The 22721-nt window shown below is 40.4% G+C and overlaps 1 protein-coding gene across 3 annotated transcripts in view; it reads right to left on the bottom strand.

Moving 5' to 3' along the window:
* TG (thyroglobulin) overlaps nt 1–22721 on the bottom strand; it is a 166037-nt gene that overhangs the window by 10912 nt on the left and 132404 nt on the right. For all 3 annotated transcript variants that reach the window (XM_026057059.1, XM_026057056.1, XM_026057058.1), the window contains 4 exons: nt 19542–19706; nt 18622–18789; nt 11232–11413; nt 6528–6635 (listed from right to left, as the gene is read on the bottom strand). In XM_026057059.1, coding sequence (XP_025912844.1) covers nt 6528–6635; nt 11232–11413; nt 18622–18789; nt 19542–19706 — 623 coding nt within the window. The remainder of the gene's footprint in view (nt 1–6527; nt 6636–11231; nt 11414–18621; nt 18790–19541; nt 19707–22721) is intronic.

Genomic DNA, 22721 nt, shown 5'->3' on the forward strand with positions numbered 1-22721 from the left:
CATCCTCTTTTTTCCTAAGGTGTACTGTTTTGGGCTTCTGCTTTTTTAAAAAAAGACTGATGTCTTTAAAGCAAATATGGACTAGCGGCCATATTTACAGACTAGCCCTCATATGACCTTCAGTTTACTCCAGCTTTGACTAGAGTTGTTGGTCAAAAAACCCACTGTCCTCTGTGAAATCAAGCCAGGGCCCTACCTAGAGCTAGGCATAGCAAAATAAAATAAAATAAAATAAAATAAAATAAAATAAAATATAAAAAATAACCCTAAACATACAACTTTAGAGGCTCAAGTTACCAGCCTGGAGACACTGGCGTTGTAGTCATAAATGGCCTACAGGGCAGCTCCTTCCTTCTTTGATGCCTGCACAAACCGTTCACTTCAGTTAAAACATTGCAACCTATACTTCAGAAGACAAAAAAAAAAATCATTTTTTTCAGCTGCACTCATTGTCTGAGAAGTGTAGAAGAAACGGTATGCTCAAGCTCACATTACTCACTGAACTCAGCAGATGTTGGCGATCTGCAACAGATCTGTGAGATAAGAAAACCATTATTCCTTTATTCCTTTAAATTTAAACTTTTATGAGCATCACTATGCTCATTCTAACTAACTTTGTGAAAGGGTTGGTGGTAGAGGTGGGATCATGGTTTAGTTTTGGGTTCTCTGCCTCATATTCAAGACCCTATTCAGTATCTCATAGGCAAGGACAGGCCTATCACTATGTAACTAGGAAAAAAAAATAAAACACCTATCCATCATCATTTAGCTTTGGGAAGAAGACGTCATTCTCACACTGACTGGATTGAACAGCATGGGCAAAATCCAGGCTCACTGGAGTTGGTGATAAAACTCCTGCTGATTTCAGTGGGGGTAGGACTTCATCACATTTATGCCCCTAAAGAACAGTACGTAAAATGCCACATATCTGCCAGATCTTGCAGCCCTTTTTTGCTTTCATTTTCAATATATAAATTTAAAATTATTTTTTACAAGAAATGTTGAAAATAACAATGTGGTTGCTTGTACACACGTCCAAATTCTTCACATTAACACCAGCAGATTTGCAGAGTGAGATCAAGTATCCAAGGCTCTTAACAGGCACCATATCAGCAGTGTTGTGGGAGAGCAGCAGCCTTCCAACACTATAATGCACTTTGCCTGGACTATGACGTTCATTTTGATGATAAGCAAAAATTTAAAAAAATAAATTAAATATAACCTCACATCTTAGGAAAGGAAATGGTACGTGATTACAGGGAGAAAAAAAAATAAAAAATCAAAGGAATGACCAGATATTTATAGAAACCTAATGAGCCAGTGTAAGGCCTTGTGTGACCTCTACAGCTCTAGGGATGCGTTTGGCTCATTGCGTATCCTCACATTACAAAGTTCTGCCAAACAAATGGGAAAAAGCATGTGAAAAACAGATGAACACTTTTCTTTCTTTCTTCTTTTCAGGAAAATCAAGACATATGGAAAAAGCTTAACTCCTAATGGGATTAAACTGCCAAGTTTATCCACCTTTGTACCAAAAAGCCCTAAGATACATTTGACTTGCCAACGTATCCTAGCATTTTTTTGTGTCCTTTCCACTTGGTTTACTCCCAATACACACGATGTTCTACTTTGTATAATGGCTGTGCCAGCTGAAGGAAATAAAACTGAAGTAGCAGACAATAAATTCAAGAACCTGAAAGCTCATATTAAGTGGGAAAAAAAATCACAGGATTAATGCAGGAAGGAATCACTGTTAGCATCTCATCAAAACTCCTAAATAACACAGAATACACAATTTTATTGGGGAATTATTGCATTAAAAACCTAACAAGACTCATATTGACTCTTGAGTGTATTATTTTTTTGGCAGAAATTCATCCATTTGTTCAGTATGTTTACTGTGGGACTGAATGAATGGATGAATTTCCTTAAAAATGTGATTTGTCTATCCAAAGCCCAGAGCACCAAGCAAGTCACTCTTTGTGCATATCTGCTAGATTAAGGAAATGGCCTGCCCATTGCAACATATGCATTTCCAAAAGTTGCTTTGCATTTTTCTAGGTCTTTTAACTGAATTTTGGTTAACTTAAAGCTGATTTCTGCTTCTTCTGAGCTTGGTACTTTGCTTTACTACATTTGTGACTAATTCCCAAGATCTGAAAAATCTGCTGAATAACAAAAGCCCCTAAACCACTCTGTGGGAAGAAAAAACAAATCATGTAGACCTCAAGCCTTTATCAGCAGAGAAACTGGCTGAAGACTTGTGAATGGCATGATGTGGTTGAATCAATGGGAATGTTTTTTCATAGCTGCAGCTCACAATGAAATAGATAAGGCCAGAGGGATTGGAGACAAGTTCAACAAGAAAAGCAAAACAACAACTTTCAGGAGATGAGAGGGAGTACAGCTTTATAGAGAAAAGCCACAAGCTTTTGCTGCAGCAAGTGTACATTACATAAGGTAATTACAGTGGTTGACCAGCTATGGAAGTAACGTTCGTCCTATCGTTCTTGTCACCACCTCTCCGGTGCCTCACCTTCCCTCTGTGTCTAGATGAGCTGCTTTGAAGCCCTGAGACATAACTTTCTGTCTGCCTCTGCAGCACCCTGTTCACACCATGGCCCCCCAGCCTACAGGGCTATTGGTACTCACGGACTAACAACAACAGCCAGGGTAAGAGTTTCAACTTGACAACATGTGGAAGCCAGATTAGAGAGTTGGAGTAGCCTCCCAGGGATGTCGTTATTACAAAAGCAAAAGAGTAAAAAAAAACCCTTTACTAAAGGGATATTAAGGAGAGGTAATACAGTCAGAATCTCCGTTATTAACATAGCATATCTAATAAATAGAAAATGAAAATACTTTGCATAGTTGAATGGGTTTATACACAAACAAATTTTTTTTCTATAAATCAGGAATTCTTTCCCTCAGAGTTACAGGAATCATATAATGTATTACAGAAATTCTGCCAGCTATGTGCACTTTGGCATGGAGCAGTCACTTAACAACTCACAGCAACATAGACAAGAGCGTGTAACGAGCCAGGAGGAAAAGAGGAACTCAACTGAAATGACTCAAAATAGACAGCAACTCATTAATCTTGGGGGAATCTGTCACAGTTGACAAAAGCTATACCAAAGCAATTGTCACAAATGTTAATGACTGTAAGACAGACTCTCAAAGTCTCAGTTTAGACTTTGTCAATGACACTAATGATGCTTTGCTGCCCTATTGCAGCTGATGATCTGGTCCCCTCAGCAATAAAAACACTGAATTTTATCTATCATCTTTAAGACAGCACATTTGGCACCACAGTGGGACTTGGAAACTATGCTGAGGCACAGCTACATAGAAATACAAATGAAAGCAGAGCTACTTCATCTGTCTTTAACACGTGAAATTGCCCAGAAATCTCTTTAGGGGTTAACAAGCAGAATCTTTATACAGTTAACAATATTGTCCTTGTCAAAACATACTTCTCCTATCACATATTTCTTTACTGTAGCAAAAACCATGCTCCAGCCCTCTACTAATCCTAACCAAATGCTGAGCAGTCACATTCCTCCCGCATTGTTTAGAATAACTGTTTACTCCAAGGCCTAAGTGTTCTGAAAAAGAGAGTGAGGAAATGGCATCTGGGTTATATATGTTTTTGCTGCAGATCACTAATGCAGCAGTTGGCTATGCATCACGCTCCTTACTCAAATAGGAACTGAAGACTAAAGCAGACACAGAGTCATGCCAAGCTTGAGAGAAAGCTACCATGTGGAAGGAGGAGATTTGCTTACTCTCTGCAAGTTCCATTTATCTACATTTATCTATGTATTTATCTATCATGGCTTTATAAGATTTTCCACATATGTTGTGAGTATCAATATAGAACAGGCTTTTTAATCCTATCCCTGAATCTATGCATGTCTGGATAGGTGTCTGCATACATTTTAGAAACATCCAGCAGTCACACAAACTTTTGTTAATTGACTTGTCCTGGAAAAAAATTATCCCTCATTAATAACTTTGTGCCAACTTTGCATCTTTGCAGTTGGGTCTGTCTTTACTGGTTGACTTCTTCCTCACTCTTGTGTATTTTGCGGTGAGTAAATAAGGGACTGCTCCACGTGAAACTAGGAAATACCAGGACTTCCATATCTCTGCATTTTAACTCTCTGTTCTTCTGTAACACATCTGGGGAGATGCACATAAAGTAGGAGAGATGTGATAGAGCAGAAATTGTGGAATGTATCACTATCCTGTGTAACAGACCAATTAGTGAATGGCCATTTCCACAGTCAGAATATTTTATCTAACAGTAAATAGCCTTCCATTGCTGTAGTTATCTGAACACAGTATTTTCAATACTCTGTGAGTTACAGAGATAGTACTTAATAGTAGCTATTATAGATAATATGTAATTATTATTATCATCTTTATCATACAGGTAACAAACACAAAGAGGTAAAGGCCCATATCCCGTTTAAACTGAGATTTTCAGAATTTAGACACAAAGACCAAAAACTGTGATTTTTGCTCTTACCTTACCTTAATGCCATAATGGACATAATGCTATAGAAGCTTATATTTTCTGTATCTCAGCAAGCCCAGAAATGTTTCAATCTGAAAAGGGCTGAGAAGTTAATTTTCTATCTTATGCCTACATATGACCAGGAGCATCTAGTGAGGTGTTCCTCCAGTTACACCACACTGAGGGTATCTGATCTAGTACGTATATTCGGAGACTGATCTAGTATGTGTATCCCATATATACCTATTATGTGCAAAACATACTGTTGGCTGCTGCATTCATCAACACACAGAAATGGCTGTAATAGCTACACGCTACATACACAATTACCACTCTGGAGAAGTGAGGAGAGATAAGTAACACAAGCACAGGAGAAATCTTTAATGGGACAAGATAGAAGAGGAAATTCTCATCAATTCAAGGTCTCAAAACCAGTGACTATAAGTTGCATAAGTACTATTTTAACTACTTTCAAATAAGATCTTATCAGAGATGACTGGGTCACTACCATTCTCCAGAGCAAGACAAAACTTGCTAGCTTATTTGAGAACCCGTCTTTTCTTTTTATGCAGCTGGATTTTTGGCATACCACAGCTCTGCTCTATTTGGAGCCTTGTAAAAGTCACTTATCTGAGCGTACTGGTAGTCAGAGCACTGTGAACATTCCCACTGGAACTGCCAACGAAATAACGGCTCCCCTAGGATTAAGCTCTTCTCAGCTTAAAAGAAAGCAAGTCTGTGTTACCGCAACATAATGGCCTTCATCTGTAACCTAGATCTTGGCTGATTTCTTTCAAATGCTTTTTCACTATGCTATCAGGGGAAGAAAAAAAAAAAAACCCTAATAGTTTGTAGGCAACTTCACAGTATCAAATGGTGCCGGTAAGAACACACTGCCCCTTCCCTGAGCCCTTCCAAACAATCTCAGCAGCTCATCTCTTCAGAGAAAACCTGAGAAAAAGGAAAGAGTCCCATAAATCTTTTTTGGACAGGACAGGAAGCAGGGGGCAGATGCTGTTCCCTCACATGGAAACATTTAGCAGATACTTCAAGTTAAGTGTCTCTTACATGCTTTGCTGCCCGACTGCGTGAAGCTTTAGGACAGGGGTTGCTTTCTTTGCAGTCTCTGATCGTTCTGGCTTTGAGAGTAAGGAACCAGGAGCTACCATGGTATCTCACATAGCAGCACAAAGTGCTAACCACTGCCTGGAAACTAGTGGCTCATCCTGACTTCTGGGAGGGGTTGCGTCTAAAATAAAACCAAGGAAGGTCGGCTTAATACTCTGTGGCTACCGGCTTGTTCTAGGCCCTGCAGAACAAGCCATTTACATCTGTCACTGGTGTTTTGGCTTTTCTCTCATTTAAAATATGATGCAACTTCTCCCACTGAAAAATTTTCAAGCAAGCTGCTAACATGAAGGATGACATAGATCCTGAGCTTCCAAATACTCACTTTAATAAATATTTTTCCTCCCATGAGACAGTCTGCTGGCTGATCAGAAGTTACAGTGCTGGAGCAGGAAGGAATAAATCCCAGATCCTGTCCACACTGAAGGCCAGTCAGTATAATTGTGCTAGAACTGCACTGACTTCAAAAGGGGGCAGTGTTAAATTAACGTTGACTTCTAGAAAATTTTACCCCATTTACCTTAAGATCTATTGACTCCTGATGACTTAAAACACATTCTGGTCCTTTGCAGAAGATTTATCAGATACAGAGAAGAAATCTAAATCTCTATCTGGAACTGGCAAATGTAGGTAAGCTGGCTGAAAAGGGAAACCTACTTTAGACATCTAACTCAAGGTGCCTCTGTTCAGAAACAAGTATTCCTATACAGTCAACAGAGAGAAGTAACTTATCAGAGACCGATTCCTCCCCTGGCCAATCTGAACTGTTCATCTGAGATACCTACATCTATCCACTTACTCCACAAGAAGACCAAAAGGACAGCCCTGTTTTTGCAAACCCTAAATCCAAGAAACACGATAGAACACTTCTCCTTACCTGCTCTGTGAGGAGCTTTCAGGTACGTGGTACATGAAGACATTTCCTCTGAATTCAGCAGCCCAGTGACTGGCCATGTTTATGATGGGACACGTGATAAACTGGTCACTGATAAAAAAGGAGGAGCCGGGAACAGACACAGTCACATAACAGAAAGGAAAAAAAAAAAAAGAGGCAAAAAATAGGACTATCTATATGTTGATAGACTTCTTTAAATCTTCCAAAACATCATTTCAAAATGCACTGAAGCAAACCACATTCACCTTCTATAAGACCCATTCAGCTTAAAATCCAATAAAATTTATCTAGAATTGATTTTTATAGAGTGTTGAACAATGGCAATGATACAAAGTACATGGGATTTGGCATGTAAGGAGCAATCTGGCCAAAAAACAGTCCTTTCTTCCCTCTTGCCATCAGTTTATGCAGGCCCAGGCTTGTAACAGTATAAAACTCCTAATCTGGAACTGGCAGATTGCAATGACATCTAGTAAAAGGATTTAGGTATTTCCTGGGTTAAGGATCAATAATATCASTTCTGCCTTTGGATCAGTGTGATTTTGGACAGAGTTTCCAGAGCTGGGAGAAGGAAGAGACCACTTTTCCAGATGTCCGGCAGGGCATCTGTCTGGCAGGGCTCAGCAGTATGGAATAGCTGGTGCAGCTGTCTGGGAGAGAAAGGTTAAACAAGAAGGGTACAGTGAGACAGTTAAATGATCGATTTATCACCGGGTACTACAAAGCAAAGGTATGAGTGAAGGGATACACCACAAGGAAGCAAATATATCCAAACCTTCCTAGCTGCCATTGCTTCAAGAAGAGGAGCTGGGAGTCTGGAACGGGGGTAAGCACTAGCTGGGAAGAGTACAAGGAGTTCAAGAGGGGCAGACACACGGCAAGACACCTTACTGCAAAATATGTTATCACGATCAAGGCAGTATTTTATTATTTTTATATATATATTTATATTTTTATATATATATATACACACACATCACCACCCCCATTTTACACCATTTTACACAGGCCCAAGGATTCAACACACTCTCTGGGTGTTTATATATCCATAACTATGTGAACAGACGTAAATGTATCTGCTACGGAAGTGGAACGTTTCAATTCTCAATCTAGAGAACCTGAAACACTAGCTGTTCCTTCAGACTTGGTTGGTAAAAAAAAGAATGACGGATGGCAAGAAGTGACAGTGTCAGAGAAGCATAAGAACATATTACTTTATTTAACTATTATGGTTATGAAAGCCGCTATTGGGGCAGCTATCTTTGTTCAGCAGAGTTTATTTTAAGCCATTTCCGAGACCACAAGCTATGGGCTGACTGACCACAATGCTCTTTGACAGTTATGGTTGACAACACCCATATGAAATGAAAGTTACTGTTCTTCACATGCCTACCAGCATGAGGCTTACAAGAGCAGATGGACTTTGAAAAGTCAGGAGCCTGCTGAGAGCATTAGCGCTCGAGAAATGCTTCGAGGTGTATTCACCACTGAAAACTGTTTCTCAGTTGGCGGTACGGGGGAAAAGAAGTCAGCTATTTGGGGGAAATTATAAACAAAAATAGTAAGCACAAAAATGAAATGGCTGTTTCTTACAGGAGCAGAATACTGTTTCCCCCACCGCTCCCCTCCCCCCCCCCCCAAAAAAAAAAAAAGGAAAAAAAGGAAAAGTGAAACTCTTTTTATACCTGGAAAAAAATATCAGAGAATTGAAGCTAAAACAATTTTAAAAGTAGAAATGCTTCAAAACCACGATATATGCACAAAGTATATAGTTTATAACAACCACTTATGGTGCTTTATCATTCTTTATAACCTTTTTAAAAATTGAGCAACTAATTAGAACTTTGTAACATAAAACTTTTCTTGGGTTAAATATTTATGCTGGTGGTAGTTTTTTTTGTTAAAAAAGAAAAGAACAAAAAGACAAAACTCTCCTCTCTTCCCASTGTGTAATATTGATGTAAGTAGCTGTAATTCTGTAATTGTTGACTCCCTCCTCTGCTGGAGCTGGAGTGATTTTCAAAGTGATTAAAGCAAGGGATTATCATCAGGTGTCCTGGTTTCATTTCTGGTCCTTCTGCTTCCTCGTGGAGAGTCTTTAAGCCAACCACTCCTCTCTCTAGAGGAGGAGTTTGCTTCATAGGAGAAATAAGCAGGTAATTCTTATGCCCCTGAGGATGCTGTGGAGTGCTCACAGGCTGAGAGTCAGAAGGGGTATTTGTATACTGCATTCCTGCTGCAGACAGGCGACATGCTAGCTGTCAYAGGTCTGCGAAAGTCAGAGCTAGGGTTTGCACCACACTGAGCCCTGGAATGAACGTGGGTGACAGAATGTGACAGCCCTGTGCTGTGATGGATCCTTATGGAGGTATCCCTGGATGGGAAGAAGGATTAAAACTTAATCCCTTCAGTGCTTTATTATGGTTTAAAACCTCACTGAACTGACCAAAAAATTATAGTCCCCATGGTTAACAGTGATGATGAAAAGAGATTCAAGATGAGTTCTAACTTTGGCGTGCAAGCCCATAAACCACTGCMCTTTCAAGTGTTTTTATACCAGAAGCCACATGTGGTGCCACCAGACACTGCAGTGACTGTCCGTGGTTCGGACAGGCTACGAGACAGGCCAAATGCAGCATGGTGCTAGGCTTGATAAATGGTACGCAGCTCAACCCACAGCCTTCTTGCTTGTTTACTCCATGACCTCAACACAGCGGCACACCTGGACCACCCAGAAATGTTCCCCAAACAGATTTGGTCACTGCTGTCTTGGATCAGACTTTTCCAAGGGAATTTTGGCTCCTTTTTCATCCGCTGCTCCCTGAGGCTCTCCTGGAGCAACAGCCTGTGCCTCTGATGAAGGCCAAAGGGCTACTGAAAGGAGCAGCTCATCTCTAATGTCTCACAAAGAGGCCCGCAGTGCGGCAGAAAACTGCAGTGCTGAGAATGCAGGTACCACAAGCTGGTAGCTACGATGTCTCTTGTCAAAACAGGAGTGAAGCAGCTTGGGTGGCACACTAGGAGAACTCAGACTAGCAGGTTATAAAACAAACCACCCTGGAAATAGAAAGAGTTTTCAAAACAAATCTGCCCATTAAGCAGAGACAGGAAATGGGAAAGCGTTTTTTAATTTGTTTTCTGAAAATGTATTCCACTTAAACACTCAGCCCCAGATTTTACACGGAGGCAGTGAAAAGGAGGAAAGGAGATTTCATCTCAGTTTTCCTCCGTTCACAGAAATGGGCACAGCCTCCAGACAGCTCTCTCTGCTCAAGCTACGAGAGCTAAAGCACACTGGCTCCCAGGGTGGGAGAGAACAAAATCGACAGCCTGCTCTGTAGACCAAGCAGCATATCAAAGCCACCATGTGATCCAAGCTAATGATACCAGCCAGTCTCTTTGGCCTATCATAGGTGCCCAGCTTTGGTGTTATGATTGCTGTGGAGTCTTGTTTCAACAGGGCAATGAACTATTCATTCTGACTGCTATCCAGAACGGCTGGACCTGAAGCCATATCCAGTTAATGGAGAGAAAGATCACAAGGTCCAAGTTATGCACATATAATAAGTAGTCTGAACATGGCCCTAGCCAGGGACACATCCTCCTCCTCCTGATGGTCCCTGACTGCAATATTTCAATTCAAAGTATGGAAGTGTACAAACAGGAGGCTAAGCGCCTGCTAACTTTTCGTCACATTACAACTACTTCCATTGGATGAGGTTGGGAGGCACTGGGAGTCTATGGTGTGTCCTAAGGGATCAAGCAGGGGGCAAGAGCTAGAAATCATGTGTTTTCTCAGCTCCACCATAAAACTTTGTGCTCCTACTGAAGTACCCTACAGACTGATTCGGTTTTCTCTCGCCATGGAAAACCATGCACAAGGGGAGTAAAATGCTGAATTGGTGACTTTACACATAAATGATTACACAAGGGTCAAGGAAATGCAGATATATGCCTAAGGGGATTCTTCTGCCTTAGGTTATTTATTTGTAAAATAGAGATCAGCTATGCACAGAACTGGGTTGAGAGCCACTTTGCTGAACATTTGCAAATGCTTCAGTTTTCCATAGGAGACTCACCTGTAGAAAGCCTGACATTAGGAAGAAATTATTTTCCAGATTTGATAATATAAAACTTCATGTAAATGCTGAAATCAATGTTTTCAAACTTGACCATCTAAAGCTAGCATGTATCTAAATAACCATTTAAAAATAATTTAAAACTATTTAATTTCAAGGTTTCAGTATTTTTGCAGTCTGCAAGAGTGGCTGTAAGGTCTCCAAATTTCTGACAGCTAGGAAAAGTATCTAACCATACAATTAGTAGCTCTCTTTGAACAAAAGTCAGTCTATTAGTTCTTCTACTGTCACAGGGATGAGAAGGCTCAAGCAATAGTTGATGTAGAGTGTACAAACAACCAAGACATCTTTGCTATGAACGAGTATACAGAAAAATATTAGTAGTTTGCTAATTCAAACATTTCAGAAGACATAAAAATCACTTTCTGTTTACTACTGACATTGGAAACTTCATGGAAAACGAAATTGTGTTCTTGTTGTTGCCTATTTTCTGCTCATTTGCATAAGAACTTCTCCAGCTTTTCAGAATATAAATGTACACTTGAGATAAGCAAAGCAAACCTCGCTTAACCCCAATCACACAGTTCTAATAAGATGAATTTCTTACCGGGTGGCATTTTCCAAAGCCCTGGAAAAGGATGAATAATCATCAGTTGAGTGTTCAAGGGAGTAATACCATGTAGCTGCATCTTCAAGGAACACATTGGATTCTTCTCCTCCTAGAGAATTTTGCAGAGCCTGATAAAAGGCTGTTTTGCTGTTGCCTCTTCCTTGACTTTCTTCAAATTTCTGAGAGCAAAACACATGGAATTTACAAACAACAACAAAAGACATTTTTTTTCTGGAACAATACAGGCTCAGCTCTTCCTCTGCTGGAACGAGTCCTCTCTACTACAATCTGTGATCCCTAGGGGAAGAAGTAGGGCACAGTCCTATTCCTACTTTCCCAAGACAATCATCACACATCAGGATTGGCTTCCTCAAAACATATTATAGGACTGACTCCCTAAGCTGCTAAGTCCAAAGCACAGATATAGTGCTGCATGGATGTGGCTCTAATACTACAGAAACTTGGTTGGCTCTTACAGAGATAGCCCTGGTGTCTTTGCATTATAGTTCCCCACATGGTTGTGTCCAGCGCTGTCTTTCTGATGAGTCTCAAAAACTAAAGGGGAGAGAGGGCACAGGAGATATTGTTCCTTTCCTTCGGAAATTCCAGAAAGCTAATAGACCATAACTTTGTTTCATGAGTATATCCCGCTGTGACTCTTCTGAAGATATCTATGAAAAATGTGGCTGCCCTAAAACCTGCATGCAAGTCCCTTCTGGAATGACACCTGCCTTAGCCCAAGAAGAGAAATGCCTCTTCTCCAGATCCCAAATCAGATAACAGCCCCAATCTTCAAACTTCACAACCCTTTGCCTTTCAGACAAACCCACGGTGAAATGCCCTTTTTCTGAGTTCTTCTGCAGACGGAAACCTTTCCTGACATACAGGCATTTCACCCAGACCACTGAGTCCATGCCACTGCAGAATTACTGAGAGCAGGGAGACCATCTCCTACCCCAGTCCGTTCACCTGATCCTATTTTTAATGAAGCTAAAGTCTGATAGATTTTTTCAACATATCTTTCTTTGAGAAAGGTTTTTTTTTTTTTTATCCTTTTAGATTTTTCATACTTTTTTTTGGACAGAATTTATTCCAGGTTTGGAAACAGAGCAACTTCATGAAAAAAAACCCAAAAAACTGGAACCTCAGCTTTCCTGTGGATCAAGTCCCTTCTAAAGAGGGCACCTTGCAGGTGTGCACTGGCTGAGACTTCGTATATGAATTCCAGAGAGAAAGATCTAATAAACTGCCTGTATTATTTTGGGCAACCAGTCTGAAGCAAAATAGATCAGTGTCCGCTCAGTCAAGTTACCATAGATGCTTTATTGAATATATTATTTTGATGGTCTGCAGCTGTTTTTCATCATACAGCTAGAAGGTCTTTCCGCAAGCCTACACAGAAAGTACAGAGGGAATAATTACTTTTCAACAGATTCACAGAAATGAAAGATGGAAAGTAAGTCCCCCTCTGCTGAGGCCTAGGTCTATCCTTACTTATGTACTCTAATGCTTTGTGCAGTTCAATTAAATGATTTTACAAGGGATTTCAAAATACTACCAAATATCACAAGGTCCCAAGAAATCTTGGCAATTTTCCTTGTATTTGTAATGAATTCTTCTTTTGCTAGATTTTGGCTCATACAAAGTGATAATAGTCACGTGGTGATACCATTAGTAAAATGGCAGTATTCCGAAAAATGTCTGAAACTCACCCATGACACATCACCTCATATGCACAAACGTCACATATGAAACTGCATAGCACGCTTGCCTGCACAATCACGCAGTCTGCACACAGCAAGGACACGCGTATTTTTCCTCAAGAAATGGAAATTATCACCGAAGACCTGACTGAAAATTGACTGAATTCGGAAGCAATCTTTCCATTGGCTTCAGCAGACTTCAGGTTTCTACTAACCAGCAGCATTGCGGCTCTCTAACTGTCTGATGAAATCTCTTATTTGGTGACTGATGCTGGTGGTTTTAGCCAGCAAATATGGTTAAGAACAGAAGCTTTTCTGTATCACAACAGAGCCCAAGCTCTTAAGTGTAGAGCATCCTGTCCAAAGCAACTTTCCTGCAATGTTTTCATTTTGTTTTTGTCAATGGATTTGGTACCTTATTCTACACGTCATGGATACTTGAAAGATAGAAACAGAGAAAGACGGAGAGAAAAAAACTTCAGGGGATTGATTGTGTACCTAGGAACTGATTCTTCACTCTCTCTTCAACTAGCCAGCGTCACATAAGCATGACTTTTGAAAAACCAAACAAAGGCGATAGTTCCTCATACAATGCACAGTTGTGGACAAGTTTTGCAGATGAAATTTCATGAGCAAGTTTATGCAGGAAAAAAAAAAAAATCAGTTGATGGTTTTCAAATACAGAAAGACCAATTCAGGTTAGGAAATGCCTGAGCTGCAACGCTAGAGGCTGGGAGAGTGTGCGGCAGAAGTATCGTATTTGCTTGCCCTATTCTTACAAGCATCCACTCTTAGCCACTGCTGGAAACAGCATTCTGCGTTAAATGGGCCTTTGATCTGACTCAGTGTGGTCGTTCTTAGGTTTTTTATTGTGCTTATGTGCTAGTTTCTGTCATCTTCAAAATGCCCCCAAAATTCTGTTGACCTTTCTCAGCAATCACTGATAAAAGACTGGGGTCCCTATGACATGTTAAGTCAGCTGAAGGAGGACTCAACAGGCAGAGCCGGATGAAAAATAGAACTAGCATTTGTAAGATATTTTGAGATTTTCATTCCAACCAAGCACAGAAGTCCTACATTGGCAAAAATTCTGAAACATTATGTTTCAAGAGTCGTTTTGACTGCAATATAATATAATTTAAATATCTGACATTAATATGATAGTACAAACCAAGGAGATAAAGTGAAAATAAAATCCATGAAATGTTACAAAGAAAAAGCATTTTAACTTTTCAGAAATTGATTCAATTTGACCATTTTTTCCATGTCTAGTTAGAAAATATATTTCAATTCCCATTAGAAAATATATGACCATGGGACATTTTCCAAATAGCAGTAGACACAGCAGCTGCTACCACATTAATAGAAACAGCTGCACATTATTTAAAAAAAATCTACATTCTGTTAACTTTTTTAAGAGGTATGAGCAACCGAACTCAGAGTTATAGTGGGTCTTTCAACCTGTTTTAGAAAGTAGGTGAGAAAGTAATTAAAGACAGCAGGCACACTGCTTTCCACTGCTCTGGTGATGCAAAGCCTTAATGGCTTTTGATATCTTCACAAGAGATGGAGAAAGACCCCGCTATCAGTTCAGCGGAGGGCTTTCAATGATTCCAGCTAGCTGCAAGATGAAATGAAGGGCAAATATCAGCCTGTTCTCCTCAGTGATGTCATTTAACAGGATGTTGCTCCCCGGGTCATTACAGTTAATATACACATAGCTGCCATCTGTTGCATGCAGCTGAATACCTTTACCCATAAAAAAATTAACTGACTTTACTGTGGTGGAGATCTGGTCTGTATGGATCCAGTTGCTTACAAGGGATAAACAGATTATATTTCTATCTACCCGCTCCCCCCATGTCCCTGCTCTGGGCTCTACAGCCAGATAGATTTGTACTAAGGAGATAAAGAAAGAAAGAAAACACAGAAAATGCAACTTTAGTCGACTAACTAAAAAGCAAATTAACRATCCTTGCAATGCAGAGATTACCTAGTAGGCCCAGAACGTATTGGTGGATATAAAATATTCTCTACTGCCATACATGCATATACCAACACACATATAGATCAGAATGAATGAATTTGTATATTTAATGCCAATGGGAASCATTAGATCCTCCCACCTGAGCATCACATATAACACAGCAATAAAATTTTGCCCAGTTGGAAATCAACAATTTTAGAGGTTTCTGCTCAGCTGCCCTGATCTGTGACCGCTCAAAGCTAATATCCTGCAAGTCTGCCCTGGGMGTTGTGGTAACAGGTTCAGCCTTAACAGCACCATATGCCACATAATAGTGCATTATGGTACCACTTGCCATCCCCTTAATAACCCCTGCTTTATTTCTCATTTAGTCTCAACCACCTGATGGCTGCATTGGGGATGAGTATGAAGTGTTTCAGGAAGTGATAAATCTGTCTCAGTTCACATGAATAAGCGTTCAGGTGAACACCATAAAACAGTCGCTTCCATAGAAAAGACAGAGAGCACRAATGTTCAGCATTCACTCTGCTACAAACATCACTGAGAGATCTCAGCCTTTAATGATAAACAGAAGTGTTTTGCTACCAGAGAACTGTTTTTTCTTGTGCTTTCTGTCATTTTATTTCATGGTTAATTATGAAAGTCTTATCAAGCGTAAGCACAGGCTCGTAGTGGCACCACAGAGACACCCTGCACAGCCAAACACCAGTAAGCCCCACAGAGCGACATGGTGCAGACTGGATTTACCACCTCCAAGTCTGGATGCAGTCTGGAGGTTTTAGCCCCACTTGTAAGACTTGACTGCTGAGAGTCTGTAAAACTTGTGCGGAACTCCAGTCTGAGGTRATAAGATTTGCATCCTGTCTCGAGCGGCCTTGCATCTGCATGGCTAAAAGTGTCTCCTTACTACTTACAGAACCAGAATTAAGAGAGCAAGCCCAGGCAGGATTACCTGAATTTGTTAGCACAGATATTCCCATTAACTGGGGGAACTGGCCAACAGGACCTAAGGCTTTTTTCCATCTCCCACTCTCTGCATCTGGCTATGCTGGAATCTGTTGTTCTATGTGAGATGGAAACGAAGGACTTTGCCAGCTTCACACACTTGCCACAGGACCCTTGAGCTGTGCCATTTATCTACCCAAGTACCCGCATGGTTCTTCTCACTACAGAACTGGAATTTTCTCCTTGTGGATTTTCTCCTTGTTGCAATATTGATAAAAGAAGGTGGTTTTGCCCCCAGAAAGGTTTGGTCCCCTTTTTACAGGCTGGGTTAAACAAATGGTTGCAGTCCGAGGCAAACTGGGAACTATACCTCGGTTCCCTGAATTCAACTCAATGCTCTACCTTCAGTCAAGCCATCCCACTTTCCTCAGAATATGAGTGAAACCCAGCTTTGGATTTTCCCAAACAGATGCAAGCCAGATCCACTTTGAGAGAAACCTTTAAATTAATAAGGTAGAAGAGGGAGATACAGCATGGGTTCTCTCAAAAGCTTCTTCTAGGTCAACTGTGGGAAGAGGAGAGGAGCATTAGCCCAGATCACGATTCTCGTGGCACAGACTTCTCGGTAACAACCACCACCCATACTGGTTTTTGCCACTGGGGTTAAAGACGCCTGTGGCCTACTCAAGATGTTATCAGCTGAGTTTGATTCCAGCCATGCATTGTCACACCTATGACGCACCAGTGCTCTTGGGCACCTGGAAAATATATTTTTTTAAACAGTTCAATGAAGGAGGAAGCAGTAAGATTTCCCAGCAATTAATATACTAGGTGCTCGGACAAGAAAAAAAAACAGGAAGTTTTAACCTTGCGGCACATCTTTAAGAAAACAACCTAAGACAGCAAGATGGACAATTCAAAGCAATCATATTCCCTCAAGCCTGAAACCTAAAGACACAGAAAGGGAGAAATATCAGGAAAACATAGATGAAAAAAATCATCAGTTTTCAGTAAGAACATGAAAATGGCTTAAGGAAGTCAAAAGGAAGAAAACAAAATATAACTAACTACCTACCATGAATATTATGAATTTTCTGGAAAAGAGATTCTGATTTATAGCAGTAACACCAAGTGAGGTTCCTAGGTACTATTATAATGCCTAAAAGGGAAGTACTCTTGTAACTAAAGATAGTTAAACCCTTGACAAGGGAGATCAGAGGATCTCCAACAGCAGAGATTTTAAAACAGCTTTCTCAGGCTAAGGTAGATGTGACCATTTCTCAGGCTTACACTAACTTTTTGAATCCCCTTCCAACCATATTTTCTGAAAGTTTGTAAATAAAGAAGATAGTCCGTATTTCCTTTTTTTAAAGGCATCATTTTACCATCAAGCTGTCAGTTACAAGTGCTTTCCCTTCTCGTTTCAACCTGACAGAGCTGGCTGTTCACACTTGTGGGTTTCATTGACATCACGATTTGCTGCATGGAATTTCATCAACTCTGTTTTACAGGCCACTGTAGCGTATGGAAGTAGTGGTAAGAGAAAGAATTTCACTTCCTAATCTTCATCACATGACTTGTACTACGGTTACTATGGTTTATTCCCCTCTTACAGGAATTGGATCATTATCTGCAGCTCTGCTGAATCAGAGTCCATTTCCTATACCTGATTTCTATTTCTAACTGATTGCAAAAGAAAAGGAGGGTACATGAAAAAAGAGCAGAAAAATTCTGATGGAGACTAAAGCAATATCAAATTTAAAAGAGCCTTCTTTCAAAGGGGTCATTTTCTCATTAATTCTGAAGTGAAACGGTCTATGCGTTACTGGCTACCACAAAGAGAGCAGGGCTTTTTACTGCTTCCTAGGAGATGAGATCTATACATTTACAGAAAGATAGCAACAGACCTGCAGCTCAATCAGATAACACTCAAAATAGTTCCTGCTATCTTAGAGTGTCCTGTTGACCCCGTTATCATATATCTGAGCACTTTGCAACATGCAATTTAATTTAGCAATGTTAAATGGGGAAGTGCTTTTGTTCCTATTGTAGAGCTGGGCAAATGAACTAGAAGAAGTTGATATGCTCAAGAACAGACAGTGCCAGAGGGTTCACAAGAAGATGTAAAAACCCTCCAGGAAGATGCTTTTATGCTTTTGAGGACTTTTATATCCAAAGCATAGCACAAAACCTTCACTTCAGCAGGTTATTCCCTGAAACATGAGTTTATTAACCTTAGCTCACAGATCAGGCAAATACTGTTCTTAGTCATCGCTAGTCCTTGTTCAGGGGCATCTTTACAAGAAGGAATACTTCTTACAGACATGGAGAAAATTGGTTGGCACAGAAATAGATGGCATGGAAAAGACTGACTGAGCCCTGCTCCACAATGAAGATCCTATCAGCCATGTTTAATATGACCTTGCTTTCTTCTTGTAGGGTACAACTGAGACTGCAATACTAAAAGGATTTTAAAGCCAGTAAAATGTGCTGCTGTGTACTAATGCAGACTAAATCACTGTTGATCTCTCACCTCCTCATATCTCCCCCAGCAGTGTTAATCAACAGGTATAATTCCATTAATCAGCCAAAACAGGACTGGCCGATGATGGAGAATACCCTTGCGTATTTGTATGGAGTATAATTTACACACTGCAGAAGTCAAAAAGAATCTGTCCAGTCAGCAAAGAATTACTATATACATATAATAATAGCAATACCATCAATTCCTTAACAGTGTGTCTCTTCCTACCTTAATTGCCTTAGCTCTGCTGATCAACCCATCTTGCTGAGCACTTCCAATGAGCAGATCAACTTTCCGAAGCTGAGGGCGCTGCAGGGCTTTAGCTAAAGGTTCCTGAAGGTAGATTCCATCCATCACTGGACCCCAGTACTGGAAAGGTCCACTTATGGCTAGGAGCTACGTTAGCAAAGAAGCAATAATAATGCAATTCAGTTAGCTTACCCTGGGCATTTTCAATTTACTAATGTTTCAGAGAACTGAGCTGATGGCTTTAAAGAGGACAAGTGATCAGTTAACATAAGTGCAAACTCACAACTGGCAGGAAGCAATGCTTTATCTGTCAGTCTCAATAGATGAACCAAGAGCTGATCTGGCCACAAGAATGGATGGCCCTATTAGTCATAAAAATGTTATTTTAAATTAGGGATCAGCTCAATGCTGTGTCTGATTGGGAAATGTATTGCCGGTGGGTGTTTTCCTCTGTGGGTAAGGGATCCATCTCCTAAACTGTTTGTACTGCAGCTTTCACAAGCTCAGTGTTGAGTCAAAACACTGATATCCCGTCCCACTTCCTTTTCTGCAAAAAAGCTACTATCAAAGCTAAAGAGCACAGCTCTCCTCAAGCACAGCATCCTCTGACAGTAGAGAGAGGATTGAAAGATGACAAAAACTATATTTAGAATCATTTTGGAAGATATGATCAAAGCAGTGTAAAGTGATTGTAATCTAAAGAAGAATCAAGCTGTGCATATTTTAGGCCAGAGTTCTGTGCATCGTGGACATCAGCATCATTCCACCAAAGCCATCCTGGTTCCTCTTTCACAAGGATTCAACCCCAGATTTACTTTTCAAGGTTTCTCCCAGCTTTCTATCCATGGAAACTGCTTTTTAGTTCCTTACATAATGACATGTATATTGCTATGGCGTACCTTAGTCTGTGCATCATTGAGGACACGAGCAGGCAACTGGCGGAGGCAGGTTACAATTTCCTCACTGGTGGATGAAGGGCATCCCAAATCCTCAGCCAGGACGGCCGCTTGGGTCTGTGCTCTCTTTTCAGTAATGATGGATGCTGGAGAAAAAGCTGAACCTCCCTGGAAAAGAAAGGCTCTCAGTCAATACATCCTGTCAAAATACCTGGTCCCCTAGTGCTGGTAAAAAAGGATGAGAAGCAAAATCTAGTCAGTCACTGAATGCAAAAAACTGGTATTTTAAAAACAGGGAGGAAGTTCTAATGATAAAAACAAGGGGGAAGGAGGACAGGTTTGGCTGTTTCTCAGCTCTGCCACTGACATTTTGGAAAACCTCTGAAACATCTCTACGTTAGGTCTATAACCAAGTCACAAATCATCCATGCAATAGCCTTCTGAAAACTGCTGGAAGAAGACATACACATTCAGACAGGAACAGATATGAAAAAGGTGCTGTGAGGCACATCATGGAATGGAGACCCTGCTTTACAAGAGGAGACTAAAGAGTTTGGCTTGCTTAACTTTGAAAAACAAGGGTTGACAGTGGACATGATCTTTATGAGTGAATCAATGTAGAAGAGCTATTTATGCCTTAGGACAACACTTGTACAAGGCCAAATGAACACTATTAATCCTATTGACTATGAATAAATTTAGGCTAGAAGTTCTAAGATAGCTAATCCAAAGAGAAGTAAGGGCCTGGAACAGCTATGAGAAGAAGTAGTGGGAACAAAAGCCTAACCCATTTTAACCTGGGTCTTGAGGAGTTTATTAATTGCAGTATATGATATGGTATCAGCAATACCTGTAAACTGGACACAGTGACCAGGACCCATATAGTTCTGAGTTTCCATGAATTTATTTACTTCAGTCAGACAACGATCACTGCTTTCACTGAGCTATAACATGCACTGATTTTTGTGGTGTGCACTACAAACTTTGTATGTGGGCACAGGGCATGCTTCCAAACCTTACCTACTTCTTATTGCCATTAGTGTTTTATATCTCAGCATCCCAGAGTTAGCTATGTACATTGAAAATGATCTTTGGTTCTTTACTAGCACTGCTGCTGATGTAAAACCAGAAAGAACTGAGCTTCATTTTCACATCTTAGGCTGAAGTTCCAGGATTAAAAATTAATGGCAGAGAAACCCTACTTTGCAATTTAAAGCTAGATCTGGAGTTCAAGTTGCAAAAAATTAACTAAAACCAGAGCATGTCAAAATCAGAACATCCATTACAGTCCAATCTCTATACCAAACTCCTTTCCTATCTTTCCTGAAGCTGTGGCAGCACTGGAAGCGAACTCATCAAGAAAAGATGGTTGTTGTTGAATAACCACAAAAACTATTTATTTAAAATGCAGATAAATTAGCATAAATCTGATAAGATCTGACCTAGAACAGAAAGGCTGGAATAGCTGTGACATGGTTCAAATGACTAATTTCCAAACATTTACACCAGTTTACTATAATAACTGCTAAGATTAGCTTTCTTCTTCTAAAAAAGAAAAAAAAAAGTAGATGCATGATATGAAAGACCCTGATCTATTTGACTGATAAGCTTACTTCAAACTGAACTGCACAAGGCATAAGTATAAGCCTGAAAAAAAAAAAAAACATAAAAAGAGGAGCAAGTTAAAAAGAAATAGAAAACAAAAAGCAAATCCTCAATTTGAAATTGACTCAAAACTTTGAGCCCGGGGAACTCTCTGCAGCCCTGGCAAGCACCCAGGACATTTTTTATATTTCCAACAAGCGGACTCATTGATACTAATAGCACACCATTGCTCACAACTGGAGAAATTGGTTTCCAAAAATAATTAGAAAGAGGTTATTGTTTGGATGCAGAGACAGTCTTTTTAGCTTTCTCTCTGTAGAGCTTCCAGTGTCACTACCTTCCTGTAAAGTTTCTCTTCGTTTGTTAGGGTTCTGGGAAACAGATCACAGCACAGTTATTTCTTAGCTTAATAACTAAGTTACAGGGTGGTTGCAGATAAGCAAAAGAGAAAGCCAAGACAGTCAATCCCAGGGCACCAAAAAGCATCATCTCCAGTTTTAAGAGGGCAGAAGAAATAAAGAAATAAACAGCCCTTGGTATTACTCCTCGGTTCACCCTCAATTAGATGAGGGCTTGAGTGAGTAACGGGCTTTATCTTCATGTGGGCTTGTGGTGGCCTATTTTGTGTTTGCAAGGCACGATATTTGCCTGCTGCGGACTAAGTGCACTGACTCAGTCGTTCATGAGATAGAAAGAAAAATATCCTTGATGAGAGCACCTCTCTGTGGGTGTGTCCCCAGGATGCAGAATGAGAACGCTGCCTTTTTGCCTCGGCCTTTGGAAGAGCATGTTGACCAGCGCTGGGAGAGGGGAGGCTAGGAAAAGGAAAACACTTTCCCCATGTTGGCTCCACCAGAAGAGTAGCCTCCTGGCTCTTCACTCGGAACAAGTAATCGGGGTGCCACCTTAGAATAGCAGAGAAATTAGACCTAGGATCATGCAACACTACTACCTTTCAACCTTGCAAACTTATTCCTTAACAGCAGATCTGGAGGTGCTCAGCATCTTTTATCAAGTATCCAGTAGCTCTGAGTGACATGCATAACAAAAAATGAACCATCAGAGGGCTTYGGTTTCCCAAACTCTAAAAGTGGAAGAAGCTGCCTAATTAGAAGGCTGAGTTTGATAGGGAAACAGAGCATTAAGATCAGATGACACACACAGTCACAAAATTTTCTGGGACCAGTGAAAGCATTTTAAGGTATGCTTAGTTTTGAGTGCTTCTCATCCCAGGCATTTGAAAACCTGTGCAAGTTTTCCCTCGCCCATTAGATCTCTGTGGACCAAAGTCTGCCCTTGGGTCAAGGTACTGAGTCAAACGGCAAGTGCAAAAGGGTCTGAACAGAAGTGTCGCACAAGCCCCCTCTGCAGGGACAAAAGGCTGGACAGCCAAATTTTCATGTTATTGGACCTGATGCATATGGGCTAGCTTTAGATATGGTTCAAGCCCTGAGAATAAGAGAAAGACTCAGAACTTCTGCAGATGTATTTTGGGGGGCAGGGAGGGGAAGGAGTCAAGGGACAGAGGGCTTGTTTGGAGCCTTGTTCTAGCTGTGGATATTTTATCTTCTTTGTATG

Source organism: Apteryx rowi, unplaced genomic scaffold (genome assembly GCF_003343035.1).
Source record: "Apteryx rowi isolate R43461 unplaced genomic scaffold, aptRow1 scaffold_136, whole genome shotgun sequence".
Classification (NCBI taxonomy): Eukaryota; Metazoa; Chordata; class Aves; order Apterygiformes; family Apterygidae; genus Apteryx; species Apteryx rowi.